General features: G+C 35.6%; 1 protein-coding gene across 2 annotated transcripts in view; it reads right to left on the bottom strand.

The window, feature by feature from the left end:
- The window catches only part of PTPN1 (protein tyrosine phosphatase non-receptor type 1), a 79,190-nt gene that overhangs the window by 7,263 nt on the left and 55,049 nt on the right, over positions 1–16,878 (bottom strand). For both annotated transcript variants that reach the window (XM_074210243.1, XM_074210244.1), the window contains 5 exons: positions 14,935–15,033; positions 3,798–3,935; positions 1,675–1,884; positions 804–965; positions 122–345 (listed from right to left, as the gene is read on the bottom strand). In XM_074210243.1, the coding sequence (XP_074066344.1) occupies positions 122–345; positions 804–965; positions 1,675–1,884; positions 3,798–3,935; positions 14,935–15,033 (833 nt within the window). The remainder of the gene's footprint in view (positions 1–121; positions 346–803; positions 966–1,674; positions 1,885–3,797; positions 3,936–14,934; positions 15,034–16,878) is intronic.

Genomic DNA, 16,878 nt, shown 5'->3' with positions numbered 1-16,878 from the left:
CTCTGTTTGATCAGCCACTCTTCCTGCACACCTTACTGGACTGAAGAAAAATTCTCCCCAACCTTCACTTCACTGTGGTTCTTAAATATTTCCTTCCCAAAGGTCCCTCATGCTCAATTACCTTTCTGCAGTCAGTGGTACAGTTAAGGAAGTTATGCTTTCTTCTATAACAGGGCCATCTTGTTCCTTAGCTTCCATCTCATTTATTTTCCACTGATGGTTTGGGAAGAATTCTTTGCATTTTCCGTTGTGTGGTTCCAAAATCCGTTTTGGTGGTCTGGGTGGAGGGGGGGTATGCTCTGGAGGTGGCTCCAGATCCTCATTGGAGAGTTCTTTCCATTGCTCCTTAATCGGTAATTAAAAGTTATGTTAAGATTAGATTTTTTCATTTGGGCTTAAAAATAAACCCTTGTCTCAATGTTTCATAATACCACTTAAGCAAATTGAAAATAAAATTTATCTTTCGAAATGGAAGCTTCTTTTCCTGGCCAATAGCTCCCATATGACTTACATAAATGAAGGTTTCTTATCTAGTGAAACTCAGTGTATTTAAGATTCTTTTATACAAAGGGTAGATCTATTTGTGATGACTGCCCATAAGCTCTCCTAGGAGCAGCTTTTGTCTTTTTAGTTGACTATTTTAAATAAACCTTTTAATGTCAAGTTCAGAGTCATTTCAAGCTTTACAGCAATAAACCTTTTTGCCAAAGTAAATTCTTTTTCACTGTATTAATGGCAGACAGCAAATGGAGAAAAAGATCTATAATCTCTCAAAATTCTTCCAAAGGTCAGAAGGTGTTTACCTGAACAGAAGAGTCTCCCATAATATATTTGGCTCCTTCAATAACAGCCAGATAAGAGAAACGCAGCTGGTCTGCTGTTTGGATTAACCCCATTCTGTACTTCCGCATTTCTAGAAGCACCTGCTTAATGTCTACAGAAGACGGATCTTTCCTCTTGTCCATCTAAAAGTCAAAATGGGAGTAATGATCTGCCCCATACAAACTCTCAAATGACTTATTGTATGCAATGATAATTTAACTATAGTTTATGAATTAAGTGTCTCAGTATCAAAATAGAAAGAACACAGAAAATTAGGTGGCATAAAAATGGGAAAGTGAATTAATCTTTAAAAACTGAGTATTTTTTAAAATTACAAATATGAGAACAGAGACCAAAATTAATCTACTTATCCATGTGGCTAAGAATATGATGTCTTTAAGAAAAATAAAAACTGCCAAAATCATACTCTCTTAAAATAACTATTATTCAGAAGAAATATTATAAATATAATTTAATAATCATTAAGTGACTTATAAGGTTCTGTGCCACATATGGTATGCCTGTATAAGAATCTATATGTATAGGGATATTTAAAGCAACTCTTTCCTGGGAGCAGAAGTTGGAGATTGAAGGGGATGTTCAGCAGTTGGGGAATGACATCAAATTTATGTGACTGAGATGAGATGCTGTTCTGTTATGGGAAACGAACAGGATGCTTTCAGTAAAAAGCTTACATGGAAAAAAAAATGTGCTTTTTAACACAGTTTAAAAAACCACCAAACCACCAAACCAAGAAGACAACAGACACAAAAAGGAAAAGTGCTTGGAGAAGAGTATCCAATAATTAAGTATTTAAGACACTCACAATAAGTTGAGCAAAAGATCTCTTACCAGCAAGAGACATGTGTCAGCTAGACAAAATGTTCCTGATCTCCCAATCCCAGCACTGCAGTGTACAACAATAGGTCCATATTCAGGGCTTAAGGATCCTGATTCTCGAACTTTAAACAAAAAGTTTAGGAAGGAAGCAGGAGATTCAGGGACTCCAAAATCAGGCCATGTGGTATAGTGAAAGTGGAGGATTTCTCTAGTTTCTTGAGTCTGGAAAATAAAATGTCAAATTCTTAGCACTATTCAATTCAACGAACATCTATTAAGGGATTATTATGTGTTGGGTGCTAGAGAATACAAAGATAAAAATAAAAAATAAAAACAATCTTGTTCTAGAGGAGTTTATATGCCAGGAGAAATACTTTTTAAGCTTAAGGCATTTTAAATATAGTTTTTATTGTTGTTATAATTAGGGCAGGGAATATAACATCTACACAGATAAATACAATGCAGAGTAGGTAATAATGAAGGCAAAGAGGTCCATACAAAGTGCTTTTAGAATATATGATGAGGGAGTGGGTATTTTCATCTGGAAGAATCAGGCAAGACCCCATGGAGGAGGCAACATCTGAGTTAAACCTTGTAGGAAAATAAGAATTCTGAAAGGCAGAGATATGAAGGGATGCAGTCCACACACAAGCTATGACCCATGGAACTATGAGATGGTAAATAGAAGTCCAGTTCAGTTTGGAGGCAAAGTTGGATGCTTAAAGGTTAAGTAATGTGAGCTGTGGCTACGACTTAGGCAGAGATACTCAGAACAGAAAGTCTTTCCAATAGAATAAGTGGTAAATATAAAACAATTTCTATTTAATTCCAATTATTTAATTCCAGTTTCAGACCAGCTTTAATTCTCAGAAGAAATATTAACTTTTGTATAGTTTTTAATTATCATGGCTTGGAACATCAGAGTAAATAAAAAAATTTCACTTTAACAGGTGCAAATTTCATTTCACTCTCATTTTTTCCCCTGATACTTGGAGCACTAGACTCAAAAGTTAGAGTACTTAGGTTGTAGTTCTATTAGTAACATGCTGCATGACCTTGGGAAAGTCACTTCAATTTCTAAGAGCATAGCAAAATGAACAGAACCAAGAAAATATACACAATAATAATTTGAAGAAAAACAAGTATGATACCAAAACTCTGGTGTACATTACATATGTTTCCCAACACTATTTCTTCCTTTTTCTTTATCTGTCCAAATTTTAACAATCCTTTGAGGCCCAGATCAAGCTTTTCTTTCTCCATAAACTTTTCTCAAACTAAGTATTCCAAATTGAACTTTAATTTAGATCATGAAATCATAGCTTTAAACTGTAAATAACTTTAGACCTTTTTCAGTTCAAGTACCTCATTTTAAGGGGAGGGAAGCTGAAATGTTAAGTGATTTGTCCAAGGTTACTCAGTGAGTAATAGAATTTAAGATTCATCCTTGGAATTCTCTCCAACAGCTATTAATTACTGTATCATCATTTAACTTTTATTGAATTTAGAACTTGTCTTCCCAGGGTAGGGACTACATCTTAACTCCTGTTTCCCCTACAATCCTGTTAACAATATTTTGCACATACAGGAGCTTGAGAGTTTGACTGAAAGTAACTGAAATCATGACCATTTTTGCTTTGATCCTCATTTTCTTTATTTTTCCTTCATTTCTTTTCTCTACTTAAATTTTATTTTTAATGTGAAAAATTTATTTAATACAAATTAACAGATGATGACTTAAAGCTCACAGGTACAATGTCTGCAGATCAAGTGGAAATATATCAAACATAATTGTATTTATATGTCTCCCTTATTAAAACATGAGGTCCTTGGAGGTAAGGAGAATGAAGTTTTGTCCATCCTTATATTCTCAACAGTGCTTAACAGTACATGACATATGCATTTAATAAATGCCTGGTAACTGACTGGTCCTCTCAGTTGATGGTGCCTTTCTCCTCAAAATTATCTTGAATTTGCTTTGTATATATTTTAGAGACACCATTATTTGTACACCTTGTCTCTGCTGAAGATGTTTAGGAGGCATAAGTCTCCTGAGGACAGGAATGTACTTGAGCACCTAACAGTAGGGGCTTAATAAATTCTTGTTGAGTACTTAAGTACTATTTCATACTCACTGTGAGGTTTTCCAATTCTAACTGGCGTACTGTATAATATGATTTTATATCTTCAGAAATCAATGTTAATTTCAAATTTGTATCTTCAAAGATCATTTCCTTTTCTTCTTTTTGTGGCCAATATTGAGCACACTTTAACTGAGAAGAAGAGAAAACAGCATTACATTACTGCAATTAAGCTCTTTTTTTGTTGATTTGTTTTTTAAAATAAAAAAGGTACAATATGAATTGTCTTAGCTCTCTCCTAAGTTAAACCCAAAGATCAATGATTTTCAGGATCCAGATTTCATAATCTTTTGTTCTTGATTAATACACTTGATGCACATGATATTTTATACACAAAACATATATGATTTATACACATAGGCTTATTGAATGAATCTTAGAGATGTGTTTTTAGTCTACAGTTATACGAAGGAAACAAAGGCTTCAGATTTTCTTGTTAAAATATTTCTACTCAGAGAAATAGGTTAAGATTAGGATAAAAAAGCAAAGATATATGAAAGTAGTTTTGAATATGTTAAAAACACCATGGCGTTAAATATAACAAAGAATTTAAGTGTTTTGGCTCAATCTAGAAAATGATTATCACATACTGGTCAAAACCTATTTCTTTAGTTCATGACTTAATATGAATGAGAATTGCCCCTCTACCCCAATATAAATTGGAACATTTCTATATCTTAATAAGTCTCCATGGGTTGCTGTGCTTGAATAAATTAATCACCTGCTTCCCCATGTTCAGGTGATGAACCTTTCCAAATAAATTTGGATGACACAATCCATCATTATTTTGTTCACAAAGCCTTTCTAACTTAGTCTTGGGTCTTGTCAAAGCTGGTACTATCAAAACCTTTAAGAATACAAAATTTCTGCATACCACAATGATGCAGTTGTGCATGACTTTCTTGGAGCACTCTGATCAACAGTTTTGGAAAATATGGAAAATACTGATTAGAACCAGATTGCTAGATTTTCTTCTACCGCCTTTCAATTATTTTGGTTATATTTAGGTTTTTAAAGATACAAATAGTTCACTTTAGAATTTAGCAAATTATTACATTTGCTTGTTTCTTTTTGTTCCTGGATCAGTATAATTTCAAGAGTTATCAGAGCTTTTCTGCAGATTTTGTTCCTGAAGTAAATATGAAAAGAAGTTGACTGTGTTGCAAGATCACTGAAGTAAACATGGACCAAAAGTAAGCGGAAAACATAAAACATAAAACATTCTATTACTGCAACAAGACACAGTTAAATGGCTGATTAACTGATAAGGAAAAAGAAAACCAAGAAGCCCAAATAAAGAATAGATGAGCATAAGAGGTCTGCCAAGGTGAGCAAACCAAGGCAACTGAAAGTAAGATGGTAGAAATGTTAAAAAGTAAAGAAGTTATGTAACAATAAAGTTCTTTACATACATCTGTTTTGATCCTCATATCAACCCTATGATGGATTTTACACATTTTACAAGGTAAGAAGTTGGACAGGTTAGGGATTTGAAATTGTAACTGGTAAATAATGGGTCTCAAACTCTGTAATCTATACATCATGCTATGACTGCATTCAGGCCCAACTTTAGGCAAAAACATCAACTTGATGAAATAATATGAGATGGGAAAGTTCTTTTGAGAAAGGCACTGAGGAGTTATAGTAATGTAGAAGATGCAGAAATTCAGAGAGGCTGCAACCAAAAAGATAAAAGAAAAACAACAACTCTCTTATAATCATGTTAGTGTTTTTTAGACAGGCCCCCGCAGAGATAACGATCATTGTCTGTACCAAATATGAAGGACAGTAAATGTACTCATCTGAGTAAAGTGACATTAAAACTTGTGAAGTCTATCATTTAGAGTTTGGGAACAACTGTTAGTATTAAGAAATGATATATATTTCTGAGAACACTTTCAAATCCATAATAGCATGGAATGCTCTTCTTGCTCTAATTCACTAGTTACAAAAACTACTTCAAAAAAACATCTCACATGATTACTGCTTCTTGATTTTGATAACTATATATTAAGGAAAGAAAAAAAGGGCAGACATGTATTGTAGATGAAACTGAACCTTGTCCTCTAAGAAATAAATGAGTGGATATCCATGTGATAGTATTTCCATGTGACAATTGTCAATGACAATAAATGTGTCACAAGAAAATCTTGAAGGGGAGTTGTAAAAATAAAATTGGGAAGACACAAGAGCCTTAAATGTCAGGTTAATGAATTTTCATTTTATCTTACTGGAAATGAGAAAAATCACAAAATGTTTTTAAGCATAGCAAAAGTCAACAGTGTCTTGTGAAGATTATTATGCTAGCTGAGTGAACTAAAGTGATAATCACGTGACTAAGTGAATATAAGTGAGCCATATAATGGAGGTAAATTTCTAAGAGATGACAGCTAATAGAATAATGGGAAATAAAGATGAGGAAAGGGTCAAGAATGACTTTGAGGTTAAAGACTATGACTGGGAAGAATGGTGATCCTTCAAAAGAAACAAAGAGCTAATTTAGGGGCAAGATAATGAGTCTAGTATGCTTTCAGGACATTCAAGAGAGAAAAATAGCTGGGGATTAGCAATGTGTAGCCAAGTGTAACTAAAGCTCAGCAATGAGAAGAGGGATATATGTATCTCTCTCTCTCTCTCTCTCTCTCTGTGTGTGTGTGTGTGTGTGTGTGAATGATATTTTTGAATCCATGGAAGCTGATATGTGTAAAGAGAGAAGAAAATAAAGTTCAGAACAGAGCTTTGGGGAACATTCATGTCAAGGGAATAGATAATCATCCTACCAGAGTCACATTAACTGAGAAAAAAAGAGAAGAATATCCAGGAAGAGAGAGGTGATGGCACCTACTCCATTCCCTCACAAAAAGCAGAAAGGTCTGGGAGGATGAAGCTTCAGGAAGGCTGGTTTGGATTTTAATAGTTAAATAACTGGTAACCCTGGAGAGAGTAATGTCAGTTATGTGGTGATTCAGAAAATAAATGGAAAGGGTTGAGAAATGATCATTAGGGGCAGTTAGGTAGTGCAGTGGATAGAGTACTGGCCCTGGAGTAAGAAGGACCTGAATTCAAATCCGACTTCAGATACTTAATTACCTAGCTGTGTGACCTTGGGCAAGGCACTTAAACCCCATTGCCTTGCAATAAGAAAGACAACAAAAAAAGGAAGTGATTATTAGGGGTTAAGGAAGCAAAGGCAGCAAATATAGAGAATTCATTCTAACTATGTGACAGTGAAAAGTAAGTAAGGATTTTAGATGACCAACTGAGGCAATGGCGTTCAAAGAAGATTAAAGACCTCAGTATATTCTGAGGGGCAAGGTGGAAAAGAGTCAATATATGAGGGCAGACTGATGATCAGAGAAGTAATGATCACTGGGATCAAGCTCATGGAAGAAATGGAAGGGGATGGGATCAAGAGACAGGTCTAGGTAAAAAGGGTCAACTCTTCTTTGGAGAAGGGATAAAGAAAGAGAAGCTAAGAAAAGGGGTCTGAGAAAGCACAGTAGAAGAGGGCACTCATATTAGGTGGCCTCTATTTCCTAAGTAAAGTAGGAAGGACATCTGCTAAGAATAATAAAGAAGGGAAAGTCTGAGGGCATGAGGAAACAAAGGGAAGGTTTGAAATAGTCTCAGAGGCGAATAGTACTGAGAATCAATGAAGATGAATAAAAGTTTTGCAGATGTAGCCCTGAAGGCCCAGCTGATACTAAACAACACAGATTTGTAGCAGATTTAGGCAGCATGGTGGTGTGGCTACCTTAAACAACACTAGGTTCGAGATTGTGTAAAGTGAAAGCAGATGGTGGAGGTGATTGAGGGCATGAAGTTTTGAAGGGGAGTAAAATGTGAGACTGGAAAAGTTAAAATGAGTCAGGTTTTGAAGAGCTTTAAATGACAGAAAATTTTACATAAGTTATGGCCTAAAACACCACCAAGAGTTTTGGGACAGCTTGTATTTAGACATATAACAGAACCACTAGATTTATTTAGCTTTAATATCAGGCTAATAATTCTTCATTTTGTCTTACAAGCAATGGGCAATCACTTTGGAGCAGGATGGAAGATGGATTGAATCAAGGGGACCAGTTGAGAAGGTGATGAAGGCCTGAACTAGAGTAGCTAATGGCTGTATGAATGAAGAGAAGGGGGTCTACTTGAGATATTGTGAAGGTAGAAATGTTGAAATCTGAGAATGGATATAAATGGGTGAATGTGAATGAAGAATCAAGGATGATACAAGCTTGTGAGCCTGGATTGTTCTGCGCCTTCAACAGTAATGAAGAAAATGGAAGAGGGGCCATCTAGAGCAACCAATACATAAAGGAATTTCTTTTTTGTACTTTTTATTTTATTTTATTTAAGGCAATGGGGTTAAGAATGACTTGCCTGAAGTCACATAGGTAGGTAATTACTAAGTGTCTGAGGTCTGATTTGAACTCAGGTCCTCCTGACTCCAGGGCCAGTGCTCTAACCACTGCACCACTTACCTAGCTGCCCCAGGAATCTCTTCTATAATATAAAGATTATATACACAGAAAAAAAAATGAATCCCAGAAGAACAGAGATTGTTAAATAATGGTGATAGTGGAAGGCTCTGGAAATGGTAGTGGTAAGCAAAGAGTATACCAATTCTACCATTTGATCCAATGTGTCCAAGGGATACTGAAGAGGCCTGTCAGGGTTGCACTCTCTTTTGCAGAACAGTTTCCATAAGCATATTATGAAACATGTGAAAAGAAGAGATCAAGCATGAAGGGATTTTTGTTATTGAGATAAGATTCTAGCAGAAGTAAAGGAAGGGGAACAGCTAGGTGGCGTAGTAGATAAAGCACTGGCCTTGGAGTCAGGAGTACCTGGGTTCAAATCTGGTCTCAGACACTTAATAATTACCTAGCTGTGTGGCCTTGGGCAAGCCACTTAACCCCATTTGCCTTGCAAAAACCTAAAAAAAAAAAATAAAGGAAGAGGAAGGTCAGAGGAATAAAGGTGAATGATATAAGTTATATAGAGACAAGATTATGGAAAAAAGTATTAAATTTTAAAAAAGATATTTATGAAATTGGGGAACAGGACAGGCAGGCATGTCTGGTTTTTTTGGATGATGCTGGGAAAGACATTGATAACAGCAAGAAGTGAGGCTGCAATTACACTTTAATAAGGCACAGGGGGTATAGGGGGAAAATGGCACAGAAAGTACAGAGACAAGTGGTAAAGGAAAGGCAAACAGCATGGGGATGAGAGTGAAGGAAAGCATGTAGTGATAGGGGAAGGGATAGGGAGCTGGGAAGATAAGACCCTTGTATATAATCATTTATGTAACCATGGACCCGCTGGAGATGGAAGAGTTCTCAGTGTGATCAAGAGTTTGAGATCTCTATTAGTTATTTCAATAACTTATCCAAATCATTTAAAAATTGTCAATAAAATTTTAAAGCTAACACATTTTTTCACATCATCTCAAAATGATCAGCACCATCTGGTGATCTGGTGATCTGGTGATCTTTACAGTTGACTGCTGGAGTTTATCTGAGAATTACATATCATAGGACCTGACAATAAAGCCTAGATGGCTTCCCCTGATTTAACAAATATTACTGGTATGTAATTTTTGGTTGATATAAAATATAATTAAAAAATTTTTCTCCTTTGATCTCTGGGACAGTTTGTACATGACTTCTAGGTTTGTCCTTGCAATCTTCCTTCCTGCTATTGACCCCATTATACTGGTTACTTACAAACTTCCTATATTGACTAGAGGAGGGTGGGGGGAGGACTGTCAGGGGACCAGAACAAGATTTAATTTTAACAAAGAAAGGCAGTTGGAGTGGTGAGTCTGGAAGTTGGCAGAGAGATTGGGGCAGGATACGTAGATCTGACAATCATCAGCACAGGGATGGTAATCCATAGGTGATAAGACCAACTAGGGAATTAGTATAGAGGGAGAAAAGAAGGCCCAGGGGGTGGCTAGGTGGCGCAGTGGATAAAGCACTGGCCCTGGAGTCAGGAGTACCTGGGTTCAAATCCGGTCTCAGACACTTAATAATTACCTAGCTGTGTGGCCTTGGGCAAGCCACTTAACCCCATTTGCCTTGCAAAAGCCTAAAAAAAAAAAAAAAAAAAAAAAGAAGAAGAAGAAGGCCCAGGTCAGAACTCCTAGAGAGACACCTATGATTAGAGGGCGTGATCTGAAGGAGGACCCAGCAAAGGAGACAGAGAAGGAGCAGTTAGGTGAAAAACCAGGAGAGATTGGAAGTCCTGAAAACCTAGAGAGAAGAGAGTATCAAGGAGGAGAGAGTGATCCATGGTGTCAAAGGCCACAAAGAAGTCAAGGAGAATGAAAAGGACTATTGAACTTACATAACTTTTTGCACTAATAAAATCAATGTTGCCAAAATTAGAAGGAAAGCAGAAAGCTGGGAAACAATCTTCACAACTAGGAGTTCTAATAAAGATTTCATTTCTAAAATATATAGAGAATTGCATCAAACTTCTAAGGTTACAAGTCATTCCCCAATTGATAAATGATCAAAGGATATGAACAGCTTTCAAATGAAGAAATTAAAGTTATATATAATCATATGAAAAAATGCTCCAAATCATTACTGATTAGGGAAACTCAAATTCAAGTAACTCTTGAGATATCTCCTCAAACCTATCAGATTGGTTAAGATGAGAAAAAGGGAAAATAATGCTGGAGAGGATGTGGGAGGATTGGGACATTGATATATTGCTGGTGGTGATATGAACAGATCCAACCATTCTGGAGTGCAATATGGAACTATGCCCAAAGATCAACAAAATTGTTCATAGTCTTTGACCCAGAAATTCCAATTCTAAGCTATATAATTTTTCTATCTAGCCATTTGAATGTAGGGTTGATTCAAACCAAAATAGATATGAAGAGGAAACAATAAGGTGCATGGCTTTTAAATACTGAACAAAGTATAAGAGAGAGAGAGAGATGGGACTAAAGACAAAGCGAGAATAATCTCTACTACATTATTGTCTTTTGGAAGATTTGTTTAGGAAAAAACACTGAAAAGATACTGAAATACATTTCTAATAAATATTATTTTTGTAACATATCTTATTGATAAAGATTATTTCCCCCTCTATAATATCTGTTCATAAAAATAGTTAAGAAAAATCAACTAATGGAATGATTCTGATTGACTATACCTCACTTTTCATTTTTCTAATTTTCTTTTGGGCAGAAACAATGAGGTTTTAATTTTTTTTAAAATAATGTAGAACAAACATTGTACATTCTCCTTTCTCTGAGTTTTATTGGTTTTATTTATATACATTGTTGTAGTCATTGTGTATTTTCTCTTGACTGTTTTGTTTCTCATCAGTTTACATATCTTCCCATGTTTTCATGAATAATTCTTAAGTATGGTATTATAATATCATATAACATAATATGTTCAGTCATTCCCCAATTGCTATTTGTTTATAGCTTTTTAACATAGAATAGTAAATATTCTATTTTAACATAGAATAGTAAATATTCTACTTGAATCTTCAGCAAGAGATGAGTAATCCAACATATTTACAAATCTTAAATTACTTTAGTTACAATTTAAAAGGACAACTGGGAAATTGAAATATAATTTTCAAACTAAATGTTTCTGAAAATCAGAATATTTTAATTAGTTTTGTTTTGAGCTTGCTATTACTGATTGTTTCAAAAGTAGCTGGAAATTCAACTTGCTTTGATCATAAAGCAGATTAAGGGCTTTTATTCCTCCCCCCCCCCTTTCCCCCTCAAAGCAACAGGGTTAAGTTATTGGTCAAAGGCCACACAGCTAGGTAATTATTGTGTCTGAGGCTGCATTTGAACTCAGTTTCTCCTAACTCCAGGGCTGGTGCTCTATCCACTGTGCCACCTAGCTGCCTCAGGGGCTTTTATTCAAATAGTTATATCACATTTGAAATTTGTTATTCCCCTCTCTGGTTTTGGGACTTGACAAATAAAATAAAATTTAAGACAAATGGTAAAATTGCCTGACAGGAAGAATTGTTTCAAGGACATACTGCTCAAATAAAAAAGCCCAAAAAACCAAAACTAAAAACATGTTTTTCAACAAATAAATACTTTACTATAAAAGGTGGATAGAAGCAAAGATTAAAAATATGCACTATCAAAAAGAAGTATGATACTCAGTATTTTGCTGTTATCTGGTGTCAGTGTTAAAATTTTTAACATTTAAATTTCTTTTTGTGCATTTTTTCCCCCTTACATTAGTCTTTCAGGACCCCTTTCTCCTAAAAGTCATTTTTTAAGTTAGTCCTCCCACTATTATCACACCATAATAGGATGCTGCCAGTTGAATTGTTAAGTCCATAGGGCTTTTCTCAAAGAAAAATTGTGGTCTTATAGAAACTACTGTATTTGAAAATGCATCTAGATATTGTCTCTTTAGTCCTAGAGTCATGATGGTTCCATTAGTTGTGGTTGTTCTGTAGCTTACTTTAACTTGGGTGTTGGGCTCTCAAGTCAGAGAGACAGTAGAGAACCTGAAGATTAATCCAATTACTATTTAACTTCAACCTCATCCAGTCAGAATGTAGACCAAGATCATTTCACTGAAATGAATGTAAAGAATGACTTGCAGATAATATAAATAACTGAATAAATTAAAATATATTAACATAATAAGACATTAAGGCATCATATGAAGACTTACATATGAAGTAAGTAAAATAAGAATCACTGAACCAGAACAGGCTACAACCTTACTTTTAAATAACAAAACAAAAAGTAAAAAAATCCACAGCTTGAAAATATGTATCTTATTTCTTAATTTGATTCTACTATGTTAAAATGTATGGTATCACATTTAGGGTTTTATGCATGATTTTGTTCTTTATTTCATAAAAGTGCAGAGATGGATGAAATATCACTTATAGTCTATTATAACTAAATTATCTATTGCTCCACTCTATACTCTTTGATATGCTATAGTTCATCTCCAAAAATTTTAATTATTTAACAAATAATTTTACAGAACTATTAGTCAATCAAAAAAAATATTTAACATGCCTCTATCGGGCATTGTGGTAAAGTGCTGGAATACAAAAAATGGCAAAGTTCCTGGGCCCAAGGAGTTCACAATTTGCAGGGAAAGATATGTGAATAAGTAGGTACATTCAAGATACAGACAGTGTGAAGGAAGGTATCAGCAGGTGTAGGAACCTGGAAAGTTCTCTATAAAAGGTGGAATTTGAGTTTGGTCTTAAAAGAAGAGAAACTCAGAAATAGAGATGAGATGAGAGAGTAGGCTGGACAAGGGACAACCAATGCAAAGTCATGGGAGATGGAATGTCAGACTTGAAGAATAATAAAGTCAGTGTCTCTGAATCACAGAACATGTGGTATTAAGGATAAGTGGGAACAAGTAGAAGATGACTAGAAAGGTATAAGGGTTAGGTTATGAACAGTTCTAAAGAGAGCCAGTGAAGGTTCTTAAGTGGTGGAATCACATGCACTTTGGAAAAAATCACCGCAGGAAGACCATTAGTGTAATCTGTGTGGGGGAAAAGGTGATGAGGTCCTAAACTGAGATGGTGGTTGTGTGAGCAGAGAGAAGGGGGACCTATAGCAGAGATGTTACAGGGAAAGAAATGATGAAATTTGGTAACAGATGGGATATATAGGATAAACTAGAGTAAGGTGGTAAAGGTGACACAGTTGTGAAGCAGGGAGACTCAAGTGGCAGCACCCTTAAGTGACAGGCAAATTTAAAAAAGGGAAGGGTTTCTGAGAAAGGTAATAAGGTTCTGTTTTGAACATGTTGGGTTTGACCTGTGTGTGGCATATCTCAAAAAAGTGATTTGAGATTTGAGCTCAGAAAAGAGATTAGGTTGGGTATACAGATCTGGGAATCATCTGCACAGAAATCATTGAGTTCATGTAAGTTGATGCATCAAGTGAGACAATATGGAGGGGAAAAGAAGGCCCAGGAAAGAACTTTAGGGGACACTGAGAAAGAACAGTCAGAAAAGTAAGAAGAAAGCACTATCATAAAGCACATGAAAGAAAAGAGTTTATAGGAGAGCCAGGGTGATTTGGGATCTGTAAACTCCAAGAAATCTTATGAACCCTTTGGGCAAAACACCCACAAATAAAAGAAGGAAGGAAGGGAAAAGAGAGGAGCTGTGTAACCCAAGTTGCCAGTGACTGACAGTGTCAAAGTTTGCAGAGAATTCAAGGATGAAGACTGAGAAAAGGCCATTAGATTTGTAAGTTAAGACATCACTAACAATTCTGGAGAGCAGTTTCAGTTGAATTTTAAACCCCCTGCAGAGGGTTTAGAATTGAGTGAGAAGAGAGGAATTGGAGACAGCTAGCATAGATTATTTTCTCAAGTAGTTAAGCCAAGAAAGGGAGGCAACATATAGGATGATGGCTATTAAGGATGCTATTAACAAGTTTAAGAATGAGGGAGACATGGTCTTGTATGTAGCTGACAGGGAAGAAGCTACTAGATAGTAAAGAGATTGAAGATTAGGAAAAAAGTAGGGATTAGAGTGAGGATGATAATCTGTTGGAAAAGATGGAGGTAGAAGAAATTTCTGTTCTAAAATACAAATGGAAGCAACTAGGTGGCGCAGTCGATAAAGCACCAGCCCTGGAGTCAGGAGTACCTGAGTTCAAATCTAGCCTCAGACTCTTAATAATTACCTAGCTGTGTGGCCTTGGGCAAGTCACTTAATCCCATTGCCTCGCAAAAAAAAAAAAACCCACTAAAAATATAAATGAAGATCAATTGTTCATAACTAACAACAACATTAAAGATGTCATCAGAATATAGGTAGGTGTTTGGTTTAGATAAGGTAATTGCCGGAATTCAACTGGTTCTCCACCATTTCAGACTTCAGTACACTGATATCAGAAAACACTTTATAACAAGCAAACTACTTAATCATCACAAAAAGGAAGCCTGGATTATATTTTAAAAGCCTGTACTATTTTATAACTCAATGAGATGTATATATTTTTTTGATTCAGAATTGATTGAGTTCAAAGATTTCAAAAGTTTCTGTTCCAGTGAACAATATTATGGTAGTAACAAACTTTATTGTTATGTATGCATGTCAACTACAGAAGAGAAGTAAAATCCATACTTACTGATCCCTTTTCCATCACTCTGTTAAGCATGACTACTCCTCGGCTTTTCTGTTCCCAAACCATCTCCCAAAAGTGACCACATGTGTTAGGTAGAGGGCCCTGTGTAAAGATACAGACTTGAAAAATTAATTTCATCTTTGAAAATTAATAGCTTATTTTAATATTTTACTATTAAACAATGATTTCAATATAACACCATCCAGAGTCAGAGATAAAATTGCCCTTTCAAGGCCCAGAATTCACAATCTATTATTCTATTTTTAATTTCAATAATATAGAAAAAAAAGTTATCATAGCACTTATTTAGAGATAATTAATTTAATAAAGAAACCACTTTTTTTGATTTCCTGTTTGGAAATGCTAGTCGATACTGAATGTTCTCTCAATAGGACCAGTCCTTTATGTATATGGGCCACCATATGGATGGCAGTAGGCTCTTGGTATTTTTACAAATATGAAATGTAACAACAGACAAGATAATCTTCATCAATGAAACCAAGCCTTACTTAGACCTCCATAAAACATCAGCATTTATTTTTGTCTATTATGAGTCATGTTAGTACTCCTTCACTTAAATCCAGTTCACTTGCATGTCATGGCATCACTTCCCTGATGTCAAGGTCTTCTTTGAGAACAAAGGAAAACATCAATTTCTGGGATTAAAAGTAGCAGCTCCATTGCTGGCAACTTGGGCAATACAGCTCCTATCTTATTCCCTCCTTTTCTTCTCATTCTTGTGGGTGCTCTGCTCAAAGGGCTCAAAAGATTTCTTGGGGTTTATAGTTCCCAAATCACCCTGGCTCTCCTAGATTGGTCAACAATGGATCTCAGGCTAAACCCAGTTGGTCACTGTTTGTGCCCAGATAGGTTCAGAGAGAATGTAAATAGTGATTGTCTTTATTTTGGCAAGAAACCCTGAAAATCTTCCCCTTCCAGATTGATTGATTTTTTTAACTATACAAAAGATGCTCTTCTTGCTTCTTTTCTTATCTGCCTAAATCAGAGAAATCCTAAGGGTCTTAACCTTCCAGCTTAATTTTTTTGGGGAGGGAGGAAATGGTCATTCTTGGCCTCTCTTCTTCCTCCTCTCCTCTCCTCTCCTCTCCTCTCCTCTCCTCTCTCTCTAATTTAACCTAGATCACTGAATGGATATTGCCTCAGACCAACTGTGACCTGGGGAGGATCTAGCTTTGAAAGGTCAAGTCTCCCACCTCATCTAGGGCCATCTGCAGTTGTCCTGATGCATATTTGGCCATGAGACCCTGAGAGCTCTGGAGGACAGAGTGAGGTTGGTGACTTTGTATTCAAACTCACTTGTGTGTCATGACATCACCTCCCTGAAGTCATGGTCTTCTTTGAGAAAGAAATACAAACATCAACTATGTGACATTTATTGTTGTTAATGATAATAATAGCTAGCTAAATTTACATAGCACTTTATAAATATTATTTTATTTGATCATCACAACAACACTGGGAGGTAGGTGCTAGCTATTATTAGCTCCTTATTGTAGCTTAAGAAACTGAAGCAAACTGAGGTTAAAGTGACCTGCTCGGCTAGGAATAAGAAGAGTCTGTAGCTGGATTTGAACTCAAGGTCTTCTTGACTTCAGGCCTGTTCATTATACTCACTGAGTATTAAATTGAGGATATAAATATAAACTAGCACTAGATATGTTGCAGAGAAAAAAAAAGTCTAAAAAGTCTGGTGGAAATCACAAAATTCACAATATAGAACCTTTTACGATATTAAAAGGGATAAAAGTAGATTTCAGGAGCTAAGGACAAGAAGAGAAAATAGTTATTGTCCATAAGCAGCTAATCTCACCCCAAATGCTCTGGTGATAACAAATGAGCAGGGAAGATGAATTAAAAATCTTTATGCCCCTTTTTAGTGATAGTTGCCAAGACTAGCTCTTTCTCTATTGGCTACTTTTAGGTAGC

Source organism: Macrotis lagotis, chromosome 1 (assembly GCF_037893015.1).
Source record: "Macrotis lagotis isolate mMagLag1 chromosome 1, bilby.v1.9.chrom.fasta, whole genome shotgun sequence".
Classification (NCBI taxonomy): Eukaryota; Metazoa; Chordata; class Mammalia; order Peramelemorphia; family Peramelidae; genus Macrotis; species Macrotis lagotis.
The sequence above is the reverse complement of the archived record's forward strand: the minus strand, read 5'-3'. Positions and strand labels throughout refer to the sequence as shown.